The sequence below is a fragment of the Ambystoma mexicanum genome, chromosome 1q (genome assembly GCF_040938575.1).
Source record: "Ambystoma mexicanum isolate Mex_15411 chromosome 1q, UKY_AmexF1_1, whole genome shotgun sequence".
In the NCBI taxonomy this organism is placed as follows: Eukaryota; Metazoa; Chordata; class Amphibia; order Caudata; family Ambystomatidae; genus Ambystoma; species Ambystoma mexicanum.
This window is the reverse complement of record NC_090922.1, coordinates 998,481,172-998,508,391: the sequence shown is the minus strand read 5'-3', so window position 1 is coordinate 998,508,391 and position 27,220 is coordinate 998,481,172. Positions and strand designations below refer to the sequence as shown.

The following is a 27,220-nucleotide window of genomic DNA, read 5'->3' as shown; positions in this document are numbered from 1 at the left end:
GTAACCAAGCGTGTCTCTTGATAACAGTTCCTTCTGCTATCAATCTGCCGGCGTTATCCGCGGCATCAAAGGTTGCTTTTAAAATGCAACCGAACACGGCTCTTCCCTGCGCCGAAACTCGTGCCAACTGGCTCATTAAGGGTTCTGGGGCGGAGTCTATGAGTGCCGCGACTTCTTCCCACTGATGGCAGTTGTAGCTGGCCAACAGGGTGGTGGAGTTGGCAATCCTCGCCTGGCAGGCGGAAGTGTAGGCTACTTTCCTGCCCAAACCATACAGTTTCTTGCTCTCCTTGTCGGGAGGAGCTTCAGACGATGACAAGGGTGTTCCGGCCCTCTTACAGGTGTTTGTAACAACCAGGGAGTCCAGCTTCAGATGCCCCCTTATATACAGTGGGTCTGATTGGGCTGCCCTGAAAAGTTTCTCAATCCTGGGGTTCACTGCCCTGGTGAGGTTAGGATTTACGAGTGAAGGATCTATTCTTCTCTGAATAGACTTCAGGATAGAGATGGCCTGAGCAACAGGCCTCCTTTCTCCCACTAACTCCTCGGCGAAGTCCCTCTCCTCTTGAGCACCCTGGGTGTCAATGTGGAAATGTTCAGCTGCTCGAGACAGAACTTCATTTAGGAGAGGTTGGTTGTCGACAGGGGAGTCGGTAACCGGGGGTTCCTTCTCTACCGGGGAATCTACTCTGTAGGTTTCCGGGTCATCCTCATCCTCTTCTTGGTCCTCATCATCCCCATAGTAGCCCGTACCAGTTTGTTCTTCCAACATGTCCAAATCTGGATCCTCACAAAACAATGTCTCTCCTTGATACTGAGAGTAGGGCTGTACATAGAAGGGGTCCGAAGAACGTGTTGGTGTTTCAAACCGGGACTTTTTACTTGGAGGTATAGGATCCTTAGAGCCTGAGGGTGCTGACCCGTCGGGAGTATAAGAGAGAAAGTGTTCAGGGTTTTTTGCGTAAAAATCTGCCAATGATGACATCCTTGACATGACCCTGTCTATGTCATCACTAGACCATTCTCTAGAACTGGGAATGACTCTTTCTGGAAGTTTCTCTGACTTATCCTGACTAGACTTGGTAGTCTGAGCAGGGGTCTTTGTGATAGCAGAAGACTTGTCTGTCTGTTTAAGAGGAGTGGAGTGTTTTAAAGGTGTGGAAGTAGGCAGAGGCTGCTTCCTTTGCTGTTTTTTCCCCCTCCCCGTGCGTGGAAGAGTGTTTTCCCTGTTTTTTCGCCCCTTTGGAGCCTTTCGACGCCTGGCGTCGAGGTTCGGGGGTAGTGTCCCTATCCTTCAAGCGTGGAGGTATGGGGCTCAGGGGCAACCGTAACGCGGTTTGCGGCCGCCGACTCCTGGAGTGCGGTCTGGGGATGGAAGTCAGCTTTGTCCGCCGACGATCGAACTTCCGCTACCTTGGGGAGCGTGGCACTCTTGGCAACAGTGGATGATTGCCTGGAGTCATGCGGCGATCTTGATCGAGAACACCCAGAGGACGCCGATTCGGACTGTTCTCTATGTGCCTCTTTCCGAGAACTCGACGTGCGCGTTGAGTCCCGGTTGGATTTCATGTGTTTTGTGCAAGTGCTGTGGCAAGCGCTTGTGTCGCCGGAGGTCTTCCCCATAGCCGCCCTGCCGGACGACCTTCCGAGGTCGGGGACTTGCGCTCGGTTGTCTTTCGACGCCATAATGCGATCGCCGTCCGAAAGCACGGCGTCGCTGCCATCGCTGAAGGCGCCCTCCGCTGCCATGGCCTCTTGACGCCTGGGGTGGTGGGCCCAACGCTTGATCCAACGGCCCTTAAGTGTTTTGGGTTTAAACCTACTACACGCTCTGCAGTTCGCCTCGTGGGTGGTCCCTCGGCAAGCAGAGCTTGCACGTGGCGTGCCTGTCAACCCAGGGGTACTTGCGGTTGCACTTGGGGCAGAATTGGAAAGGGGTACCCTCCATACGCACCTAGTGGCAGCGGGCTTGTAAGTGTAGGAATTTATAAGAATGTACCTATATACCAAAAGAGTGTAGAGTATGTCCACCCCCCACTCTCCCTACTTGCAGGGCCGAGGCCAGTGGCCTTCCAAGGCCCGGGCCGAGGCCAGAGGCCTTCCGAGGCCCAAATCCGTCATGCAGCTGTCGACGGTCGAATTCTTCTCCGGGCCGGCGTCGAGTGTGGAAGTTCGGTGACTCGACGTTGGGGTGGAGAAATGGGTAAATTTAACAATATTTAGCAAAGGTATGGCTAAGGCCAGGGAACTCCGCGAAATGCTTCCGACCAGTATGGCGAAAAAAAAACAATCTGAGGGTCCTAGATGCGTGAGGGATCATGGGTACAGTGGACGTCACACTAGGGATAATATTACTGGCACGCCCTGTGTCGACGCCCTTTTTCGAGTTTCGAAAAACAAACTGTAATACTCCGCAGCTTCCACTAGATGTCGGCCTATGCACAGCATGTGATCTAAGCAGATTCCACAAGCCTCAGAAATATATATATCTGTATCTGTAATTGTATATATTGTATATAAAACTGTTGCTTGATGCTCAGTGCTACCTCTCGCTTACTTGTATGATTTAGGCCAGCACTGTATCATTATTATTTTGTATTGTAATGTACAGCAATGTAACCTAAGCTGAACAATCCTCTTTCACTCTTCTGCGCCCTAATACCCTTGGGGACTGGTGCGCATTATAAATAAACAAACAGACCCTCGACTGAAGCCCTCAAGGGACATCGGCTCGACGCCATTGACGCAGGACGCTCTCCGCTGAAAAGTTTCCGAAGTGCACAGCTGTGGGACATAACTGTCATAGATGTGGAATACGTCGGAGGACACAATCTCTTCGAATGACTTTTGAGAGACCTCAGAGATGTGGGCGGAGAAGGAAAGTGTGGAGTCAAAGATGACACTGAGGTTCTTAGCCTCGCAGGTGGGGTTAGAAGGAGGGCCAAGGGAAGCCGGCCAGAGAGTGAGGGGAAAGGATGGTGAAGGTGTGCCGATGAGGAGGATCACTGTCTTGCTAGCATTCAGACAAAGATCATTGGCAGCACACCAATCTTGAATAGAAGTTAGGCAATCAGAGGAGAGACGGAGAGAAGGTGGCCGAGGGCAGCCTAAAAAAAATGAGTTGAGTGTCATCAGCGTAGCACTGGAAATTTGAGCTGAAAATGGCAATGCAGTGGGCGAGAGTTGCCAGGTATTGGTTAAAAAGCCAGGGCGAGAGGTTAGACCCCTGGGGAACACCACATGCAGAGAGGAAGATAGATGATAGGAAGGACCCAAGTTGGACATGGGAGGGTCGATCAGAGAGGAAAGAGTTCAGCCAGGCCAGAGCCTGATCAGTGATACCCAGGTTATCACGGAATGAAATGTTGTGCATAGACTACTATGCGCAAAGTCCTATGTGGAACAGCCAAAGAACGCTTCTGAGAAATATGATATCGCATTTATAACACAAGTGTTTCTAGGCGTGACAAGGAGGGGGAAAACAGAAGGACAAAACAACAATCTTACTAGACCTGTGTCATTCAAATCGCGAAAGCGCAGGGAAGAAGAAAACTGCAAAGGAGGGGGGGGGGCTGCAGGTAATCAAAAGTGCAGCCAATGGGTGGCTCATAAGTGCAAGGATGGGACTGTGGGGTTACAGACACAGACGCCAAGTTTTGGGGGAGCCAAGAGGCAGTGCAAGGTGCAACTTGAAAGGCGGGGACCTGGACCCAAGTTCAGAGGGTGGCCACGTGACCAGTGCGTGGAACGGATGGATCATAAGCCGGTCAAGTGGCACAGCGAGTAGAGCGCTCGCTTTGACATCTGTGCAGAGCCTGCTAACGCAGGTTCGAATCCCGGCGGGGACAAACTCAGCATTTCATCCTTCCAAGGTCGATAAATGAGCACCACACACCGTGGGTAATAATAAGCAGCGCTCAGATACCTGAGGGTTTGTAGCGCTATATAAATGCCAAATTATTATTATTAATTATTATTATTATTATTATCATCATCAGCAGGGGAGAGGAAGAGAAAGCGGAAGCGAAGAGGAAGGTCTTGAGTTGCTTCCGGAAACAGAGATGGTTCTGCTCAAGTTTGAGAGAGGCATGGAGGCTGTTCCAGAGGTAGACGCCAGCCGAAGAATGATCCGCCTCCAACTCTCTGCTTGGAAAAGCGACCGACTCTCAGAGTTGGAGATGGATGAGCGTAAATAGTGCACATTCAAAGTAAATATTCTGGTACTGAAGTTGACTTATAAAATTCAGTAACTTCACAAAACATTAGCAAAAACCTCACAAACAGCAACCTCCTAACAAACGCATACAAAAAAGAAACAGCAAAGTTTCAAAATAATATCTGCTGAAATACCAGACCAAGTATGGGTCAGTTGTTGCGGAACCTTCTATAAAAAGAGCACAAAAATAGCAGATCTGGCCTAAAAAACAGAACAATGTGGAATCCCAATGATTCCAATTAGGTTTATAGCTAACAGAAAGTAAATACAACATAACTGACCCCTCAATAGTGTGCACATACTGCAATACAAAGCTGGACAATAACCAAATGTCATCATGTGCTATCACTAATAACTTAGAAATATTCCCACTTCCAAAGGCTCTCCAACAACTTAACTTGTAAGAGAGCATTATTATAATGCAAACAGTACACACATTTCAAGCTATAATATGCCTTCAACCGAAAACAGCCAAATTGCCTCCATCTGAGTTACTAAAAGACATTCGTAGCAAAGTAGTATATTTGCCATTAGACATTAGAGAAAATGTAGAAACTCTAGAGTACAAAGGCCAAGAGATCAATCTTTGATTGTACTAGTTAATGGTGTACCAACAAAAGACAACAATAAAATTTGGCAACAAGTACTCGACAAAAAGTTAGACGAGCCCTACAATATCTCAAAGAAAACAATGAATAGTACAAAGATATACACACAGAGGAAAACTTAAGAGAAACAACTCAAATAATTCAAGGATTCACCACCAACTGCCCAATTTCCACATGTAGATCATGTTACTGCAACCAACATTTTACACCAGTATACAATTCAACCACTACACTCCAAAGACACCACAGAAGATGCATTAGAAACTGATCAATTGTGTCAAGCCAAAGGATCCCCAATGAGCATATGGGAGAAAAGTGTAGAAGCACAGTATTTTCCTCTTCTCTTTCCTACGGGAAAAGGAGGAAGATATGATGAAAGATCCACACAAATGAGTGCATCAGAACATCGCCCTTTACGAATGTATTCTGAAGACCCCAGATTCAGAAAAAAAGTTGAAGGAATTTTCCACCTCCTGTTCGAAAATGATCTAGCAACTATGTTATGGAGTTGCACACACATTAACAACAGGCTCCAAGTTTTAAAACATGTCCGCTACCCAACAGCTTCAGAAGATAAAAGACAAAGATTACGTTTTGCAATCAAGTATCACAAATCTCTTGGCAAACATGCGTGGTACAAAAGAATACTGGTTCTGATGTCAAGCTGAAGTACGATGTATGCTAAATAACCTAGGCCCACCCACATGGTTTGTTACTTTAAGTTGTTAGGAATACGCATGGGTTGATTTGCACGACTTCTTACGCACTGCACACTAAAATAAAGAGGGAATAGATGTAATATCAGGAGAACGCTTGCCTCCTTGACCCCGTCAAGGTATCAAGGTACTTTCACCATCGCTTCATTGTCATGCTGCACTTCATCTGCAATAAAACTACCCCTCCACTCGGAGAAGTGGAACACTTCTTTTGGAGAAAATAATATCAATCAAGAGGAGCACCACACAAATTCATTCTTTTGTGGATACAAGATGCTCCAAAATCTGGCCACGACAGTGATTCCACTGTTTTACAGTTTATTGAAAAATACATTACCTGCAACATTCCTTCAGAAACCACAGTGACCTACATACACAAATCCTAGGCTTCCAAAAACATAAGTGTGGCAAATACTGCTGACGTAGATATGAAAACAAATACTATAGCAAATGCTGCTTTAGCTTCCCTAGACCAGTTTGACAAAAGGACAAGTAAAAAGATTGATGTCTTTTGTTACAGTGTAAAAGGCAAATCTCCTAAAAAACACATACAACCTTAAAAAGGGACAATTTCTAGGGCTGAAGGTGACCTGGAGGATGCTGAACAGGGAAATATGGGGGTAGGTGTGGTGGCCCAAGGTCTGACAGCACTAAAACAGGAGTGTGCGGTGGGCTGGGAAAGGTTGGGCAAGTTCAGCTATGCCAGGTACACTGGAAAGCTACTTGAAGGGGGTGATAAACCAGGGCAGTTGTTGGCCTTGCTCTACCGGAGTGAAGTACAGCAAGAAATTTTTTTGCCATCAAGAATGAGCAAGGCCACTAGGAGAACACAGGCAGAGACCAATAACTCTTTTCTTAGATACTACTGTGCTTTCTACTCGGAGAGTGCCTGTGCAGGGGACCCAGACATTGACAAGGCCTTTTCATTGATCAAGATTCCTCAGCCACGATTAGGTCACTGTCTCAGGCAAAACCCCAGGAGCGGATGGCTTACTGAGAGAATTTCACAAGGTTTTTGAACAGCAATTAGCCTTGACACTCCTCAAAAGGGATGGGGATGCTGCTAGAAGCATACGAGGGGGGCGTGCCCCCACACCACCCCTCCCCAAGTATGAGGGAGTCCATTATAATACCAATACTTCAACCAAATGAGCCCCCGCTAGACTGCGGTTCCAAGGGTATGACCGGTAGGCTGGTGCACTCAGCACTCAGATCAGACGAGCTATGTTCCAGGCAGAAACACCTCCTGGAACTTGTAAAATCTGCATCACATCATTGATCGAACTAAAACCCTAGAAGAGCACTACGCAGTGACATCACCGGATGCTATTAAAGCATTCGACTTGGTCCAATGGGACTGGCTGTATGCCACCTTACAGCAGTATGGCATAGGACATGAGATGAGTCAGGCTAGTGTACACCGCACATAGGGACAGGGTGAAAACAGGTTGTTGCATCTCGTAAGGGTGGGAGCTGCAAAAAATTACCAGTCAGGGTAGGTGGTCGTCCTCAATGCTTTTTATCCTAGCAATGGAGCCAATCGTGGAGTTCCTCAGGGAGGAATACGCAGATGCAGGCATCAGGATAGATGGGGTGACGCATGCAGTTTCCATGTACGCAGACTGGAAGATAACTTTCAATACATGTTAGATGTCCTTAACTGATTCGTCAAGCTCTCTCGAATTACCATCAGCCGAGACAAGTCATGCGTGTTCCCGCTGGTGGGCTTGAAGGAATGGGGGAACTGATCAACTCCCGGGTCCTAGAACTGAGATGGGCCGTTAAACACCTTCCACTATCTGGGCATCAATATCGACCGTGATGTGAGTACGAGCATAACACAAATTGTCTTGAATAGCGTGACAAAAATCGATGGACTTTTGGAACAGGCAGCCTCTATTGATGACAGGGAGGGAGTCACGTCTCAATATGGTGGTCCTCCCCCAGTTGCTCTTTTACTTTATGAATGTCCAAAATAACATACCTACGCAGCTCTTCTGTATGTTGGACTCCATGCCCAGGGGGAAAGGGAGCAGGCATAAAATAGCTCTCAGTACACTTTAACTAACTCATGAAGCGGGGGGGGGTCAGATTACGGCAGTTAGAATTATATTTCCTGGCAGGGCAACTGGGACATTACAGGGCAACTGCAGTTTATAGTTGGCTAGCTGGTGGATGAACCAACACTAGATACCACGCTCCTGCTGCCTTCCATAAGGCATTATTATTTCATGGAAATCTTGTGGGTGCAGGAGTCTCATCTTAACCAACCACTGCATCTCTTGACTATAGGGAAGAGGCTGTGGCACAGAGCTTAGAGAGTTTCGGGGTGTGGACTCCCCGTTTGCCCCACAGATCCCCCTAATTACTGCGTTGGCAGGGAGGAAGCAATGGGTGCGACCTGTTCATAAATATTGGCAAGGCAACGGGGTGGTCACGGTGGGAGACTTGCTCCAAGACAGGAGGCTGATAGAATTTACGACAATAACTGACCACTTTGGCATACACAGCGGACAATTCCTGTTATACTCCAGTCTGACACATGTGATAGAACAGAAGTGGCCAGAACTCCAAAGATGCCTACAAGGGGACACAAGACTAGAGGCAATGTATGACATGACTGAGGGTGGGCATAGACTTTACGACTTAATCCTGGATAAACAGAACACCCTAGTCTTGGCAGTCGGATCTGGGTAAGTCTTTTTCGGATGAAAGGGTGTGGGTCTTGTACCAAAGGAAAGTCTTCAAGAATGCGATGTTTAAGCTTATACAACTGTACGTCATGCACAGAGCATACACAACATTATGTAAGATCTCTCGATTCAGGAGGGCAGGCAGACAGCAGTACCCCAGATGCTCTGAGGAGAACGCTGGCATGTTACATATGTTCTGGTCTTGCCGGAAGATAAGTGGATATTGGGAGGCGGTTGCAGAAAGAGCATGTAAGGCTGGGCTGGATTTGGGCATTTTGTCCTCTGAGGCGTGCTTGTTGGGTTTGTTCCAGCGCAATCGAGTCTGAAAGCATATTACCAAAATAAAGGGCCTTGTCTGTGTTCCAACTAAGCGTAGAATAGCAATGTCCTGGAAGCGGCAGAGTGTCCTTACGAAGAGGCCTGGTGGGGAGACTTACAGAGGTGGGTGGTTGCTGAGACTGCGGTTTGGCACAGGGCGGTGTACCCAGAATTTACAGAAACAAGCGAGGATGTGGCGTCATGAGTGCGCTGACACAGGTGATGTGTGCGCCCCCCCCGAGGGTGTCCCTGTGGTAAAGTGGACCACCTTGAGAATGAAATTACCTGAATATGAACATGGTTGTGGGAGAGTAATGTCACATATTATCCATGGGGGCTGTTTGCTTGAACGAGACATGAAGCCACGGTTTACAGTTGGGGGGTGTTGGAGGAGGGGCCTTATACATGGGGAGCGGGATGGGGACTGTATTCACCAGATTCTAATGTGAAGCTGAATCCCCTCATGTACATGTTGAAACAAAATGGTTAATAAAAGTTGTTTAAAAAAATAAAACATTAAAAGGGCTGAAACATCCAAGTACATCAATGATTACAATGCAATCCTTGCCCTCTTGTGGATTGCAAACAGACATACAATACATTGCAGACAATTCCACTGCAGTTGCAAGATAAGTCACAGCCTATCTCACCAAAGCTGAAAAAAGAGCTAAATATGATCTGACAAAACACTGTCACAGAAATTGTACAGCTTCGGTATAAAAATGCTCTCCCATAGAGAATGCGTGCGCTATGAAGCTGCAGACCGTTTAACAGGTACAGCCTTATATAGTAATATATGAACACATTGGGCCTCATTACGAGTATGTCCGTAATCCGCTAGTGCTAACGGCGGGCTGCTGCTGTACCCATAACACTGGATCTGTCACCCGACTTTCCGGTGCCAATGGGACATTACATGTCCCGGCGACCAGGGAAGGCAGGCGGTGGATTTGGTAAGTCCCCATTCCCGGGAATGGGGACACGGAAGCACTGGCACCGTTGTCAATTGTGCCAGTGCTTCCATGACAAATCTGCCTACCGGGGCTGCCGTGCCCGGCAGGGACAGACCTGCCGGGCACGGCGTCCCTGGCAGACAGACTTGTAGTTTTGCAGTCCAGAAACAAGGGTGTCGGTAAGCTTACTGGCAAACTTGTTTCCGGACCGCCCCACTTGTAATGAGGCCCATTGTCTGGCTAAACAATGGTCCAACTTCATCCCAAAAAGGGTACTAAAATCCTACCAAGAGATAGAAACAATAGCCACAAATGATGCCAAAAGCCAGGACATTTTAAAAAACGATTTAATTGACACATACTACCCAAATAGAAGTACTGCTTTGGAAAACATGTGCCTGAACGACACAGCCAAAAACTACTCCTACAAAAACAATGTCACACCAGATAAGACAACTGGCAAATATTCAGTCTCAACTTGTGAAGGAAGCCTAGTAAAACATACAAAACCGAGCCTAATTAATCATATAAAGTTACTTACATCTCTGCAACATACAGAACTTTATTACATGGCCCTACTGCAACTTTTTAAACCTTGAAGAAAAGAAGAATTATTAGGTTACCAGGACTCATTGGAAGCTGCATTCATGAAAGCAGTATAACAAATGTCAATTTCAAGCGATACAAACAAATGTTGGACAATGAAAGCCAACAAGAGGAAGAAATTGAAGCTCTACTAGACAAACACACTCCTGAGGGCAGCAAAACTTCCCTTACAGGAAGCCAAGGACCACTTGGAGAACCACTCCTTCGAAATGCAACAGAAATAGCCATGACTGAGATAGAAAATACCATGTATCAATTTAAACAATCTGAAGAAAACTTGTCAGTGCTCAAATTACAGATAAGTGATGAGCATCTCGCCATTTATCTAAAAGTCACTGAAGAAACTGAACATGGTTTTAAACATTAAACTAAAACATGTAGCTGTAAAAATTATAAACCTCTGCTCCCAAGTGGTGAAGCTGGTTTTGGTAAAATGTTCTCAATTAAAATAATCTGCAAATTTCTACAAGACTTAAGGAAAACCTTTCATCTGTTGCAACAGCTCTCACAGGTTTAGCTGTCTACAACACAGGAGGCGTAATTCCATACCTACGTAGAATTATGAAACAAATGATAGTGCTCCTGATAAATTATGTAAGCATGGTTTCCAACCTCATGTTGGCTTTAATTCATCTCAGAATGAAAGCACTAAAAGCAGACTACGAAGAACTATTTGTAGGAAAATAGGTTAATGTTTTTGGAGACGTCCTACAATCACCAGTAAAAGCTCAACCTATTTTCAAAACATTATGACACAAACAATGCCGTAAAGCATTTTTGTTCCAGAGAACCAACTCAAAACATGTGGCAGTCGGCAGATCTCACCTATGCTAACATTTTAAAAAGCATTCGAGCTGGTCTGCATACTAAAGATCCAAAATCCATCTTAAATACAAGAGGAATTATGGGAAAAACGATATGCAGTCTTTATAACGAATGAAAAAATGCGACAGTGTTTGATAGTTCATTATTTTAATTAAATACACTATCCAACCCTTTCTCAAACACTCTAGGACTGGAGTTAGTATATAAAACTACACCAGTCCTAAAATATGTTGGGGACAGAGGGGGTGTTTGCTGTATTTAAATAAAATAATGAAAATATCGAAAACACTTGTTATTTTTTCATTCGTTATGGAACCGGGCAAAACACATTGCTACTTATATCATGGAACAATGAACTCAACAAAATATAAAATGCATGTCCTTAATACTAACTGCTGCAAGCTGTAGTCAATTCAATGATACAATGTGAACAAAATAAAAGCAACCCATACTGCATATCAGCTCCACAGAAACTACAAGTGCACGGCATGACACTCCCTATGTGTCAACAAGCAACAGCACGACTAAATAGCTTAGAAAAATGTTTCTCCAACACAGCTAGATTAGAAAAAGTATTAACTCTGTATAAACTGCAGAGTAACTCTAAAACGTAACCTTGACTTAGAACAAATCAATGGAGCAATTGCTGCAGTTGTTGACTTCCAAACATATCCGCATGACAACAAAATTCAGTTTGTCAATATCCACTTTGACAAACTTGTAGAAGTAAAAAATAGAAATAGGCAGCACATTAGCATGTTTTCTACTTTTCAAAGACATGTACGTATGCAGAGAACAACTCTCTCTATGTCTTGCATATGCTATCACTATTCACAAATCGCAAGGTCTAACCCTAGATCATGCATTGATTTACATCGGCAGCACAGTCTTTAAAGAAGGTATGAGTTACGTAGTACTTTAACGTCAGCGTGCACTTAATGGTCTATTCCTAGTTAACTTAGATGCAAACAAAGTCAACTCTGATATTCCTTGCATCCTAGAATAAAAACAGGCTCTGTGCACTGTACACCCCCATCTAGATATGTACCCTGTACCTCAAAAAATTAAAACCATTAACAATATTACTAATACAAACACAACCTATAGCAGATCTCTCAACAATATTGCTAGAGAAACAACGAAAAACTGCTGCACCATCATACAACCACAAATCTGTCTAGTCCAAAATCAACTGCACGTCCAGCAGAAGACAAAGAGAAAGGTCTCTTCTCAAAAAATAATTGCAGGCCCATCAAAGGATACAGAGGCACAACTCTCTGCTCCATTTAAATTCAGCAACACAACTGGAGTAAATTGCTATGCAAATGTAGCAATCCATCTTCTCTTCTAATGGTCACCAATTATTCACAACATTTACTTAAACGGCTTGGACCAGTTGTGCTTGCAAACGCTCGTCCTTCACACAAATGCCACAAATAATTCTGACAGCACTTACAGAACTCATCGACTTCTGCCGAATGCAAATCATAGCACGCCATGCCCTTTTTGTCTTTCAGACAATCGTTCCAACATACAAAAACTCACATGGCCAATATGTGATACTAATGCTAAGGTACAATCCAGATGGTACCAAAAAGAACTGTAAGCTTACTAGCTTCACATACGGCAAAGTATCTCTTGGCAAGAAAACCTTCATAACAGTGGGCATAATCTACCATACTGGTGCTACAACCACTTCGCCCACTACTGTGCATGTGTCAACAACAAAAAGGTGGTTTGTTTGAATGGAACACCCCCGTTACTTCAGCAGATCTAACAAATGTCTACTTGATATTCCTACAACCCAAATTTAGTCACTAAAGTATAACAAAATAAACCGTTAGAATACGCCAACAGGCATCCAACTTCTTCAAAAATACCCTTCAAATATGCCATCACAGTTCTCGTTACTGCAATACTTTGTAAAATCCAATAAAATTACAATATGCCAAATTTACCACCAAATCGAACAAATGCCTACTAAATATTCCTTCACCCAAATTTACTAACTAAACTATAGTACAATAAACAGTTAAAATACGGTAACAGGTATCCAACTACATAAAAAACACCCTTCATTGTAACACTTCAAATATGCCATCAAAGTTATTCTTACAGCAAAACTTCTTGTAAAGTCCAATATAATTAGAATAAGTCAACAGCTATCTAACTGATTTAAACATTCCATTAATTACAACACACTTCAAACATACTACCACACTTACACTCACATAATTACAGTAGTTTTTTTATCATCTATGGATTCTTTTCCCAATGATCATTTCATATCAATACAACAGTGTAGCACACACTAATGTTGTACCAAACATACTATACAGAATGTACTATTTATGAGGGGCAAAAAAGTAAATCTATATGTAAAATTGCATGCAATTAAAGCTTTTAAACTATCCTGCTTAACAAATTATAATACGTTTTTTTCACAGAAAAAGAACCAGAGATTCCATCTTTATTACAGTATGCAACTAAGTAACCATACAAAGTATTGTCCCATGTGTTACCTTCACAAAAAAGCAAATCCATATTCCATAAGCACTGCCCTCAATTGTACTACAATCATAAATACCATATACACTTCAATTATATAATTCCACCACATTTCAAATACTTTATACTCCCCCTACAGTACCTATAATTACTATACACATTACTATAGTATGTGTGGCTAGTGGCCAGTTTATTGGGGGCATGGCTGCATAATCAAACCATAACAAGTACGTACGATATACCTTCAAATAACAAGACCTACCCAAAACCCTCTGCAATCCAAATAATGTCTACAGACAGCAAAATTGACCATGGAGTTGGTGCAACCTGCAAACCCTTTTTTCACCTATGAATACGGCTCCAGGACAACTTCATTCCACTCACACACCCTTTCTAGGCCCTCTTTTGGCCAACAAATAACCCCAAATGTGTTTTCCAGACTTAACGCACCGCAGTATGCGCGGCAGCTGTCTGCGGATCCAACATGTCGACCGCTTCCAAAATGATGACGCAACTAACGTTTTTCACCATACAATCAGCGTGCATTTTTTAATGCCTGTAGACATGGAGCCACCCCTGATTGGCCCAGAGGTGTCCACGGACCCTGAATCAAGAAAAGAGTCCACGAACTGGACCAAGATACCACTAATTAATTTTGACCTACTTTTTGGTCATTTAAAAAATAAACTACTGGATGGATTTACACCACATTTACAAAAGCATTATTTCGGGACCAAGCCGCCATTCCTGTCGCAAGTTTGGTGAAAATCTGTCCAGCGGTTTGGGCTGTAGGCGCGAGCAAACATTTATTTCCATTTTGTCTAGGAGGATTTTAAAAATGTTGGCTACCCCCCCTGGACAAAACCACACCAAACTTCGCAGAATAATTACGAGGGGCCATATACTTTTTTTGCAAAGTTTGGTGTCTATTCATCCAGGGAGGGCAAAGTTATAAGCCGCCCAAAATAAGCTCTATGAGTTGAACAACTTTACCATAACTACAAGGCCACTACCACAGGCCCTGTAATATATATTTATATTCACTGAAATAACTCACTAAAGTTCAGTTAAGTTGCTGACATTTATCAAAACAAAACCCATGAAATTCAGATTTGGGAAGTCATGACCGGCTTAACTTAAGCCTTCCCGTTGATGGCCCCCATAATGAGATGTTCCCCATAGTGCCATTTTGTATGTCATTGTGAATCCCTTCTCTTAGAATTCTAAGAAATGTGTTAATTCCCTTCTACCTTAGACACCCCCTGCTCTTTTTGCTGGACTTTAGACTTTTTATCTCATGTAATTTTAATGTGATTTATTCTGGCAATAAGTCTGACAATCTCCATAGGCATCATCTTTGCATTGCGTCACACAGCACCTTCAGTGCAGTGGCACAGGGAAGTCTCTTAGATTTCCCAAAGGTTTAACTACCTTCTCTTGGTAAAACTACAATTTCCAAGAGCAGTGAAGTGAAATGGACTTTACTTACATGTTTGTAACTTTCTAGACCCAGCACACACTATCTTACCATAGGGTGCTGGAGGGGTTACTTAGTATCCCCTTTGTCTAGTTTGTCATGTAAGATTTTAATGTTACCCCTCCTACGATTAATGGCTGGTGGTAGTGGTTTACTTTTTACTACTATTGTGTGTTTTTACTGCGGGCTGCGTTCGCAGCCACGGTAAGGCACAAATGGGTGCCCATATTGTCAAAATTGCCCCAGTCTTCTTTTTTCGCCATTTCTTGTCCGGAAGGTCCTTCTTGAGATTTACCAGGTTTAGTCCCTTTGTTCCTTTTGTCTTTGGCGGGATTCACGAGTGAAGCCTGCCTCTGGCTCCAGTATTTCTGGAAGGGGGAGTAAGTGAGGGAGGTGCCCGAAACTCCCTGTGCTTAATCCCCTTGGTTATTGGAATGCACAGAACGGTGATTGTCAATCACACAGTAGGGTGGCTGTCCTTGCCGGACAGCCAGCTGGTCAGATAGGCTGCAATGAATTGGAGAAACCTGCATAAAAGTTGAGGCTTTTTGGCTTGGAAGGCAGAGTCGACTGAACGAAGGAATCCGAAGAAGAACTTGGAAGAGACACCTGCTGCAACTCCTGGACAGTTGGTGTGCCCAGTGAAGCCCTGCTGCTGTGCTGAAGCTCCGAATTCGCCTCGACTAGAGAAGCCCTGCAAAGACTACTTCTCCCCTTGAGTTGGTGGGACCAATCAACTCCCAATTAAGCCTGTCTGGACATCCTCTCGAAGCTAGTTGTATTTTACTGCTACTGGAACCGAAGAGATTGTGTGCGTTGCTTTTAAGTTCGGACTCTAGCACTAGGAAGATCCTCCGGACTTCCCTGTTGCCGGACTGTCCAAGCCCGAGCCACCTCAACAGAGTGCTAGACTGCAGAAGCAAGAAAAGGCTGAAGTGGTATCTGAGAACCACGGGTTGCTATTTGCAGCCAGACGCGAGGAACTGAAACACCAAAGAACCGCTGAAACAAAGTTTGCCCATTGCTGCTGCTGACCCTCCCACTTCAGAGCAGGAGTCCCTAGACGTCCTCCCTCTTGTCCCCACGACTGAGGCTCAGGAACAACAGGAGGGCAGAGCTGTACATTAACAAAAGCCAGCTGGAACCATTTCTTCTAACCAGAGGCACTGTAAAGTCTAAGAGAACTTACTGCGTGTTGTGCAGCCTTAATTGCTCTCAGTTGAGACTTGTCTTGCTTACCTTGAAGAGTTGCTAAAGCTTTGCCCTCACAAGCATTCCAGCTTGTGGCCCTTCAAGTTTTCCATTTTCTACAAACATTACTAAAAACATTGCGCAAGACTTTTTACCTACCTACAAAGAAGATCTTCAGCTCCCCTTGAAATTGTGCAATTACCATTGGCTGTCCTGGCTCCCTGAGAGACTCCTCTTTCCCTCTGACTTTGTGCTTTGGCCTTTCCCCCAGGAAAGGGTTAATTTACTCTGCATTGGAAGGTTTCAAAAAGTACTTACCCGTTTCTGAATTATTTGTTAACCTTTGTTTTATTCCTCTATTCTATCTTTTACACCAAACTCAGTATTGCTCTAAATGTACTATTGATGAATCAATGTCCACAGTGACCTAGATATTTAAGTCACCTGATGGTGTAGGAAGTGTCTGTGTGGCATCCCCAATGGGTATCATCTGTTTTAGAGAAACTAAGAGTGTTTTGAAGTGTACTTTAATTGTTACATATATTGCTCCCTTCTGAAGAAGGCTTTACAACCGACGTGAAATAAATTCATAATTGTTTTATCAAGAAACCTTACTTCTCACATTGACCCCTCTTGAGATAAGCCTGGCTGCTCGACCATACTACCAACCTGTGTAGTTCAGACTTATACCAAAGCTTGGGTCCCTATTGCCAGGATGTCAAGGTTATTGTAGTGCACCCAAAGGGTACTGCATACAATCTTGCCTAATAGTGTTCATGGGTTTTGCTACAGGAACGTGCCGAATTAAGACGGTCATGACGTGAGCTGCATTTCAGAGGTTTTGTTGAGATAAATGTGGGCAACTTAACTAAATTTCAACTAAAGTTTTTTCAGTGAAGTAAAAGGGTTTTGTTATACCATCGTTTTTTCTGCGCCACTGGCCGTGGCCTTAGATCATGGCAAATGGCCACGGCATTACCAAGCCACTAGACATGACCTTCAGCCGTGTCCACTGTACATATTTCAAAATTACTAGGCCACTAGCAATGGTCAATGACCACGGTCCTGGGCTGCGGCCACTATACATGTGTAATGGGCCCACTAGCCAGGGCCTTGGGCCGTGCCCAATGTATGATTTTCAACACCATCGGCCTTCGCCCATGCACACTATTGTTTAAAACTACCCCAATCCCCCTCAAGTCCTCTTCCCCTCCCCAACCTTCTCCCAATCCCCCCAAATACTTGTTTCCGTGTGACATTTTCTATTGTGGCCACAGTTATCCTTCCGTATAACTGCAGCTATGGAAAATCGCTCATGCTCTTAACTTGGTCTGTAGCCCACCTCCAACTCCCAAATTTCACATGGTAACCCACCTCTTCCCCCACCCCAACCTCTAGCCTGATATTTCAACGAAATTGCATTTTATTGCCTTTCGTTTTCTGGCATTTGCAGGGATAGCCGCACTGTAAGCGCAGTGAAGAAAAGGGCAGGAGATGGGGATGGGTGGACGGGGGGTATAAGGAATGGACAAGTGCTGGTGGGGGCCCCGGGAGGGGGAAATGCCAAGGAGAGCCAAGGAGGAGGCCTCAGACTAAGTGCTAGTGCGGTCGACTCCCAACGGTGGGATGTAGAGCTGCCAAGCAGGGGCCTGCAGGGGCAGTGCAGTGGGGTGAGAGGTGCTGGTATTGATTGGGCAGAAGAACCTGGTCTCCTGTGAGATTCATGAGGACCAGGCCACCGGTCTCGGCGGCAGAGGGGCGATTAGCAGGGAAGGGAAAGAGGTACAGAAAAGCTGAGTTTTTAGCAGTTTCCAGAATTTAAAGAGATTGGCTCAAGTTTGAGAGGGCAGGGCGGCTGTTCCAAAGGGAAGCACCAGCAGAGGAGAGAGACCTGCCCCCACTCTCTGCTTAGAAAAGCATTTGACAATCAAAGAATTGGAGTTATAGGAGTGTAGGGCTCTAGCAGGGGAATATTTAGGGAGGGGAAAGTTGGTGATAGCGTAGTCCCATGCCCCAGAAAGGCTTGTGGATGATGCAGAGGGTCTTCAGTTTGATCCTTGAAGCCACAGGGAGCCAGTAGAGAGATTTTAGCCCTGGAGAGATACCTCCCTTCGCCAAGCCCAGGGACTGTAAGAGGGAGATTGAGAAAGAGGCTGTTGCAGTAGTCCAGCCTAGAGAGGACCAGAGCTCTGGAGTCATTGAGCTTCTGGGGGAAGGTGAGGAAAGGGAGAATGCCTCGGAGAAGGTAGAGCTGGAAGTGGGCAATCTTGGTAAGGTCCATGATGTGAAGGATGAAGGAGAGAGCGGAGAAAAAGATGACCCCAAGGTTTTTGCCCTCACAGGATGGTGGGGGTAGAGGGCCCAGAGAGGGTGGCCAGGGGGTAGGAGGAAAGGAGGGCGCAGGTGTCCCAATGAGAAGGATCGCCATCTTACTGGCATTATGACAGTGATCGTTAGCTGCACACCATGCCTGAATGGAGGACAATCAGGGCGGAAGAGGCGGTAGTAGAGGGAAATTTGAAGATAAACTGTGTGTCATCAGCATAGCACTGGAAATTAGGAGAGAAGGAGACAATCAGGTGAGCTAGAGGGGCAAGATGTTTTGAAGACCCATGGCGATAGGATAGAGCCCTCGGGGACACCAATGGTAGAAAGTGTGGTGGTGGAGGAGAAAGGGCCCAGTTGCTACTGGAAAGGGCGATTAGTGAGGGAAGAGGTCAATCAATACAGTGCCCAGTCAGTGATGCAGAGGGTATCACAGAGTCGTTTTATGAGAATAGAATGGTTGACCGTGTCAAAGGCAGAGGTGAGCTCAAGGAGAATGACAACAGCGCGAGAGTTAGAGTCGAGAATTGCGAGCATAACTACAGGTGTTCAGGAGAGCAGTTTCTATGCCTCTGGATGTCCTGAATCCAGATTGATGGTCATGGAGGGAACTAACAGGTTCAGGAGGGTCAGCTGGGTGATGTTAGGTAAGCTTTCCAGATTTATGATAAAACTTCCTGACCTGTGTCAACCCCAGAACTTTTGCTTTCACTAGGTAACTATTCTACCTTGCCCCGAGGTGAAGGGGATTTTTCCCCTCTCATCTGGTCATTTACTCTTTTTATGGGTGACTTGTTGATGCCTCTCCATAGTGTATGGCTGCATGGTTGAAGTTATAGTTCCCTACAACTTTTGGGCTTAGGCTGGGTTGCCCCTATGGGCTCCCATGTTCATTTCTCTTTCATGTACTTGGGTGAACTACAGTTCCCAGGGATTTCCATCCCCATTTACATTTTATATAGTGAGATAGTGAGCCAGCACACCCCCACCTTACGTAGAGTGTTGGGGGTGCAATGTATCCCCTTTGTTACTTACCTGTAACATTTGTGTTACAGTTGCAAGTTTGTACGAATGGTAGGTGGAAGTGGTTATACCTTTATGACTTTTATTTGATATTTACTCGCAGGCTGTTAATTCGGCCTTGGTAACTCACAGAAGGGCCACCATTTTTCTAAAACGGTAGGATCATTCTTCTGACATTTCTTGCTTGTTTGTAGTTTGAGGTCTTCCCCTGCCATTTTAGGTGGGAAAGACCTGAGTGGGATTTTTGTCTTTGGCAGGAATCCTTTGTATTCCCTGCCAAGGCTCCAGAATGTCTGAGAATGCAGAAAGCGAGAGGGGTGGGGACGGGGGCGAAACTCTGTAGCCCTTTGTCTTTCACCTTGCATGAAAGGTGCCCAGTCTCAATGGGGGGCTGACTGTCCTGATTGGACAGCCAGACTGCCCTTGGCTGTAAAATGCAGGGAGAGTTGTGCTGTAGTTACTGATAAATACTCTGTACCTGGAAGCTGCTGACAAGTCGACCACTGGAGCTGAAACTGAGGAGAAAGCTGAAGAAACGACGGCCGTTTCCATTTCCAGCGACCAGAGAGCCTGCTGTGTAACCAGAGCCTGCTGTAAATCCTTCCTTCCAATCGACCTGGGGAATCCGAAAACGACGACTCCAATAAAATCCACTAGACTCGAGGAGAACTGCATTTTGAGCAATCCGACATCATGCTGCAACCTTGCGAGCTGCAATACCAAATTACCCTGGGACCTCGAGCCATTGTGCGGCGCATGGTCTTCCGAATTCCGTAACAAGCTGAAACTTTGGTGGCATCCTGCTGGAACTGCAGGGACACGATTTGAGTCCTAGACCAGATCAGCAACGCAAATATTTAGTTTTCTTCTGGCTCCTGAAAAGGGCACCAAAACCACACAGCTGCGAACAAACTCTTGCATGGAGCCTTCCCAGTTGATCCTTGTTGCAAAGTCCTGTCTTCCCTCTCCATGACAAAGAAATCCATTGACCGGGTTGTGGGCTGCAGATTCTAAGGTCGCCCCTGCTGCAACTCTTCTTCCATACTGAGGAACTGTGTTGGCTGGGGTATTTACCTACCTTAAGACTTTGTGATTCCTGTGCAGCTTTGGGGCGTTTCTTGTGATGGGAGTCCTCTCATCCAGTTCACCCAGGATTACTGCTGGAATCCTAGGGTGTTTTCCTTGAAGTCCCTGGACCATAACCACTAAAGTGAAATACTTACTTGTTTAAACAGTCTTCCACAGGATCTCTGAATTTGCCTGCAACTGAGTCTCATCTCACCCTGCCTACAGCTGCCACCTAGACCACTAAGGTCCCTCTTCTGACTCTGAGTGAGCCCATACAATAGAATAGGTAAGGACTGGATAATAAAAGGATTCTGCCTTAAAAAGTATAACAAGTGTTTGAAAGTGTACTTACTTGCAAATGAGTTGGTTGGTAACTAACTCAGTGAGCAGTTACAAAAGTTCTTACTTACCTTGAACATGTGTTGTGCCATTCTGAAAAGTAAACGGAAGGTTAATTTACTCACCTGTGAATTGGTTATGCCTCTTCCCAAAAGTAATGTTGTTGGCTTCAATTAACTATTTCTTCCAGAATATTAGTGTGCAAGTTCACCAACTGGTTCTTGCTTCCCTGACCTGCTGTATAGTCTGTCTAAACTCAGCCTGCCTTGGGCTTTACCTACCTGGAATAATGGTGTTTTATACAGATGCTAAAACAGTCTTAGGTTTTTAACTACCTTTAAGTTGCTGATAGCTCCTTTAAAGGGTACATGGGTTTTACTTACCTTGATCTGCCTTGGGCCGTCCTAAAATATGTTCGAAAGTTACTGCTTACCATAGTCTGTGTTCCACTGAATGAAAAGCAACTATAATAGTATATTACCACGTTAGGTTTTACCAGCCTAGAATAACTGTGTGCCATTCTTAAAACGTGGTCTGTAGGTGTAGTTGAACTTGGTCTGCCTGGTGCAATCCTTAATTAGTGTAAAGAGTTCTTGCTTACCTTAGTCTGTGTTCGACTGTGCTGAAAAGCAACTGTAATTGTATATTACACCAAAAGGTCTTACTCACCTATCTGTTATAGTTTTCTACTGTTCCTTGAATTTGTGTTCCACTATTCAGAAAGGAATACTTGCAAGTTGGTTTACTAAGTGATTCCTTAATTGAGTGTCATTGCACAAAGGCTAGGGTCTACTACCCCAGTATTTCTCAAATTAATCAGAAAGTAATGTATGGTTTTACTCCCCAGGAATAGGTGTCCCCTATACTAAATGTGTTTGAAATGGTCTGACGCCTAGAAATACTGTGAAAGTTTGTTTTCTAAACAAGGTTTATGCTTTGGTTTGTGTACTTTAAAGCATTGTGTTGTATTTTTATATTGTGTTTATAATTTATAACAACGTACTTACCCCAAGACTTAACTAGGTTTAAATGTATTTATAATAAACCATTATTTTTCATAATACTTCTGGTTTTAAGTGTTTCTGTTGAAACCTTGGAATACTACTTGTTCCTTGTACCTTACTACAGCCCTCTCTACCTCCTAAGGTAAGCCTGGCTGATAAAACTTCCTGACCTGTGTCAACCCCAGAACTTTTGCTTTCACTAGGTAACTATTCTACCTTGCCCCGAGGTGAAGGGGATTTTTCCCCTCTCACCTGGTCATTTACTCTTTTTATGGGTGACTTGTTGATGCCTCTCCATAGTGTATGGCTGCATGGTTGAAGTTATAGTTCCCTACAACTTTTGGGCTTAGGCTGGGTTGCCCCTATGGGCTCCCATGTTCATTTCTCTTTCATGTACTTGGGTGAACTACAGTTCCCAGGGATTTCCATCCCCATTTACATTTTATATAGTGAGATAGTGAGCCAGCACACCCCCACCTTACGTAGAGTGTTGGGGGTGCAATGTATCCCCTTTGTTACTTACCTGTAACATTTGTGTTACAGTTGCAAGTTTGTACGAATGGTAGGTGGAAGTGGTTATACCTTTATGACTTATTTGATATTTACTCGCAGGCTGTTAATTCGGCCTTGGTAACTCACAGAAGGGCCACCATTTTTCTAAAACGGTAGGATCATTCTTCTGACATTTCTTGCTTGTTTGTAGTTTGAGGTCTTCCCCTGCCATTTTAGGTGGGAAAGACCTGAGTGGGATTTTTGTCTTTGGCAGGAATCCTTTGTATTCCCTGCCAAGGCTCCAGAATGTCTGAGAATGCAGAAAGCGAGAGGGGTGGGGACGGGGGCGAAACTCTGTAGCCCTTTGTCTTTCACCTTGCATGAAAGGTGCCCAGTCTCAATGGGGGGCTGACTGTCCTGATTGGACAGCCAGACTGCCCTTGGCTGTAAAATGCAGGGAGAGTTGTGCTGTAGTTACTGATAAATACTCTGTACCTGGAAGCTGCTGACAAGTCGACCACTGGAGCTGAAACTGAGGAGAAAGCTGAAGAAACGACGGCCGTTTCCATTTCCAGCGACCAGAGAGCCTGCTGTGTAACCAGAGCCTGCTGTAAATCCTTCCTTCCAATCGACCTGGGGAATCCGAAAACGACGACTCCAATAAAATCCACTAGACTCGAGGAGAACTGCATTTTGAGCAATCCGACATCATGCTGCAACCTTGCGAGCTGCAATACCAAATTACCCTGGGACCTCGAGCCATTGTGCGGCGCATGGTCTTCCGAATTCCGTAACAAGCTGAAACTTTGGTGGCATCCTGCTGGAACTGCAGGGACACGATTTGAGTCCTAGACCAGATCAGCAACGCAAATATTTAGTTTTCTTCTGGCTCCTGAAAAGGGCACCAAAACCACACAGCTGCGAACAAACTCTTGCATGGAGCCTTCCCAGTTGATCCTTGTTGCAAAGTCCTGTCTTCCCTCTCCATGACAAAGAAATCCATTGACCGGGTTGTGGGCTGCAGATTCTAAGGTCGCCCCTGCTGCAACTCTTCTTCCATACTGAGGAACTGTGTTGGCTGGGGTATTTACCTACCTTAAGACTTTGTGATTCCTGTGCAGCTTTGGGGCGTTTCTTGTGATGGGTGTCCTCTCATCCAGTTCACCCAGGATTACTGCTGGAATCCTAGGGTGTTTTCCTTGAAGTCCCTGGACCATAACCACTAAAGTGAAATACTTACTTGTTTAAACAGTCTTCCACAGGATCTCTGAATTTGCCTGCAACTGAGTCTCATCTCACCCTGCCTACAGCTGCCACCTAGACCACTAAGGTCCCTCTTCTGACTCTGAGTGAGCCCATACAATAGAATAGGTAAGGACTGGATAATAAAAGGATTCTGCCTTAAAAAGTATAACAAGTGTTTGAAAGTGTACTTACTTGCAAATGAGTTGGTTGGTAACTAACTCAGTGAGCAGTTACAAAAGTTCTTACTTACCTTGAACATGTGTTGTGCCATTCTGAAAAGTAAACGGAAGGTTAATTTACTCACCTGTGAATTGGTTATGCCTCTTCCCAAAAGTAATGTTGTTGGCTTCAATTAACTATTTCTTCCAGAATATTAGTGTGCAAGTTCACCAACTGGTTCTTGCTTCCCTGACCTGCTGTATAGTCTGTCTAAACTCAGCCTGCCTTGGGCTTTACCTACCTGGAATAATGGTGTTTTATACAGATGCTAAAACAGTCTTAGGTTTATAACTACCTTTAAGTTGCTGATAGCTCCTTTAAAGGGTACATGGGTTTTACTTACCTTGATCTGCCTTGGGCCGTCCTAAAATATGTTCGAAAGTTACTGCTTACCATAGTCTGTGTTCCACTGAATGAAAAGCAACTATAATAGTATATTACCACGTTAGGTTTTACCAGCCTAGAATAACTGTGTGCCATTCTTAAAACGTGGTCTGTAGGTGTAGTTGAACTTGGTCTGCCTGGTGCAATCCTTAATTAGTGTAAAGAGTTCTTGCTTACCTTAGTCTGTGTTCGACTGTGCTGAAAAGCAACTGTAATTGTATATTACACCAAAAGGTCTTACTCACCTATCTGTTATAGTTTTCTACTGTTCCTTGAATTTGTGTTCCACTATTCAGAAAGGAATACTTGCAAGTTGGTTTACTAAGTGATTCCTTAATTGAGTGTCATTGCACAAAGGCTAGGGTCTACTACCCCAGTATTTCTCAAATTAATCAGAAAGTAATGTATGGTTTTACTCCCCAGGAATAGGTGTGTCCTATACTAAATGTGTTTGAAATGGTCTGACGCCTAGAAATACTGTGAAAGTTTGTTTTCTAAACAAGGTTTATGCTTTGGTTTGTGTACTTTAAAGCATTGTGTTGTATTTTTATATTGTGTTTATAATTTATAACAACGTACTTACCCCAAGACTTAACTAGGTTTAAATGTATTTATAATAAACCATTATTTTTCATAATACTTCTGGTTTTAAGTGTTTCTGTTGAAACCTTGGAATACTACTTGTTCCTTGTACCTTACTACAGCCCTCTCTACCTCCTAAGGTAAGCCTGGCTGCTCGGTCTACGCTACCATATGCTCAGGTGGTAAAGCCTTATACTAAGAGTGGAGTCTTGTACTGTCTCAGTTGAATGGTTTTACTAAGTCCTTAGTTGGACTTCTGAAAAACGTTCCTAAAGGTAGGGCCAGCTTCTCCAAGAGCTTACCCATGAAGGGGGTAGTGGAGATAGGGCGATAGTTAGCTGGGCAGGAGGGGCCAGCAGACGGCTTTTTTTCAAAGAGATGGTGCACAAGTGAGTGCTTGAGGAATAGAGGGAAAGAGCCAGTGGCGAAGGAGTGGTTGCAGAAGTCAGCTAGAGCCGGGGTGAGAAAGGGGTTGTTGTCCTTAATGGTTCTGGAGGAGCAGGGGAGCAACTGTTTGGAGGAGACCTTCATAGAGCAGACAACTTTAGAGATCTCGTCCGGTGCCATAGGCAGGAGGGAGGAGAGTGCAGTGGGTAGAAGGCGGGGAGCCAAGGGAGGCAGGTGCGGCAGTGGAGATGTGGGGGGGTGGACAAGAGAGAGGACAGGATATCCAGAGTTTTTGATGTGAAGTGGGAGACCAAAGCAGTGCAGAGAGCCTGGGAGGGAAGCAGAGAGGTGCAGACTGCAGCTGGATTGGCGAGACCGTGCAGATTTTTTAAAAGCTTGGCCATGTTGTTAGTAGATCCACAGATGCAGGCTTGGATGTGGGCTTGCTTCTTGGAGCGGATAGAGAAACGATATTGCCTTTGGAGCAGGCAGCAGACCAATTTGTCAGAGGGTAAACCCAAGGTCTGCCACTTATGTTCAGCAACTCTGCACTTGCGTTTCAGAGATGCTAGATCAGAGTCATACCAGCCGTTTTCTTGGCGGCAGGATTTAGGCGGATCCTAATGACAGGGGCAAGGATGTCAAGGGTGTTAGAGATGGAGAGGTTCAGGTTAGCAAGGATAGAGGGAGAGTTTAGAAACAGGAGTGGGAGATGAAGGTGAAAGCAAAAGCAGTGACTGACACTTGCTTTGATGGTCGGATGACGGCGAAAGAGGCCGTCAGTGCTGAGGGGGAGGGGGTCGGATAGAGGGCCATGGGGCCCCAGGCGGGAGGAGAGAGTGGTCAGACCAGGAGAGGTGGTGGTGACCGGATTGGAGCTAGGGATGTTGCCAAAAATGAGTGTGTCCAGAGTGTGTCCAGCTGAGTGGGTCTGCCGGAAGGAACAATATTAAGAGAGGGAGTCACAGAGGGCATGGAACTGTCAGGTGGATGATTCAAGGGAGTCGAGGTGGATGTTGAAGGCACCAAGAGGGAGGAGTTTGGAAGAACAGGTTGAGAGGGAGGAGGCAAGGTTGGCTGATTCAGAGAGGCGGCGACAGATAGGGCCAGGGGGCCTGTAGATGGTGGCAAGGGTGAGAGATAGTAGGCAGGAACCCAAGTCCAGAGACGAGTAATTCAAAGGAGCAGTATAATTGAGTAGGTATGATGGAAGCAGCTACCCACTGAAGGAAAAATCAGGGCCACTCCACCTACGGGCCTGTGGATTCATGTTAATATATAAATAATGCTGGTAACATGGCACATTCCTACCCAGTAACCCAATAAAAGTCTTGTGCCCTCCCCAATAAAAGCCCTAAAACCTCAGGCATTCTCACAAAATGTGGATCAATTTTCCATGGGCTCCACAGCCCTGCCAACCTCCATCACTATGATGGGGCGAGAACTCAGCAAGTCGCTCAGGAGTCATGTAAGCCCAGTTTAGGAGTTTTAAGTTGGTTTCCTTGTATTGTACAAATGAATAGAGTTTTAAAAGTGTCTGTACTCACAATACAATCACAAGTATTACTATTTGGATAAGAAAATCATGCACAATTACATTTCACACAGTGCATATGAAATGAAAATGTCCCAAAAAATCCTTTACATTAATAATGTCACCATTTATTTTCAAATATCTGTTAAACACAATATCAAAACACATTCGGATATTATTTGAAAAAAAGATTTGACCAAGTGAGCCACTTAAGAAAAATGGACAAAAACTTACTTTTTGCACTTTTCACAGCTGTACATATTATCACCTGCAATTAAAAGAGTAGAACACATTGAAATGGTCCAAATGATAAATGCATTTGTTCCATCAAACCAGCAACACAAAAAAATAATAAATAGAGCATGCATGGGTCAAGCGAATGGATTACAATTTTAGTTTGCTACCAGCCATAATCGACCACTGAACTAAGTATAAGCCTTATATATAGCTGTGGGCATATAATGATCTTGTACATGTTTACCATTTAATATAGTGCCAAATCTTGAT

The 27,220-nt window shown here is 44.7% G+C and overlaps 1 protein-coding gene across 2 annotated transcripts in view; it reads right to left on the bottom strand.

Annotated features, from left to right (window-relative positions):
- USP33 (ubiquitin specific peptidase 33) overlaps window positions 1–27,220 on the bottom strand; it is a 1,143,586-nt gene that overhangs the window by 665,074 nt on the left and 451,292 nt on the right. For both annotated transcript variants that reach the window (XM_069641664.1, XM_069641665.1), the window contains one exon: window positions 26,948–26,981. In XM_069641664.1, coding sequence (XP_069497765.1) covers window positions 26,948–26,981 — 34 coding nt within the window. The remainder of the gene's footprint in view (window positions 1–26,947; window positions 26,982–27,220) is intronic.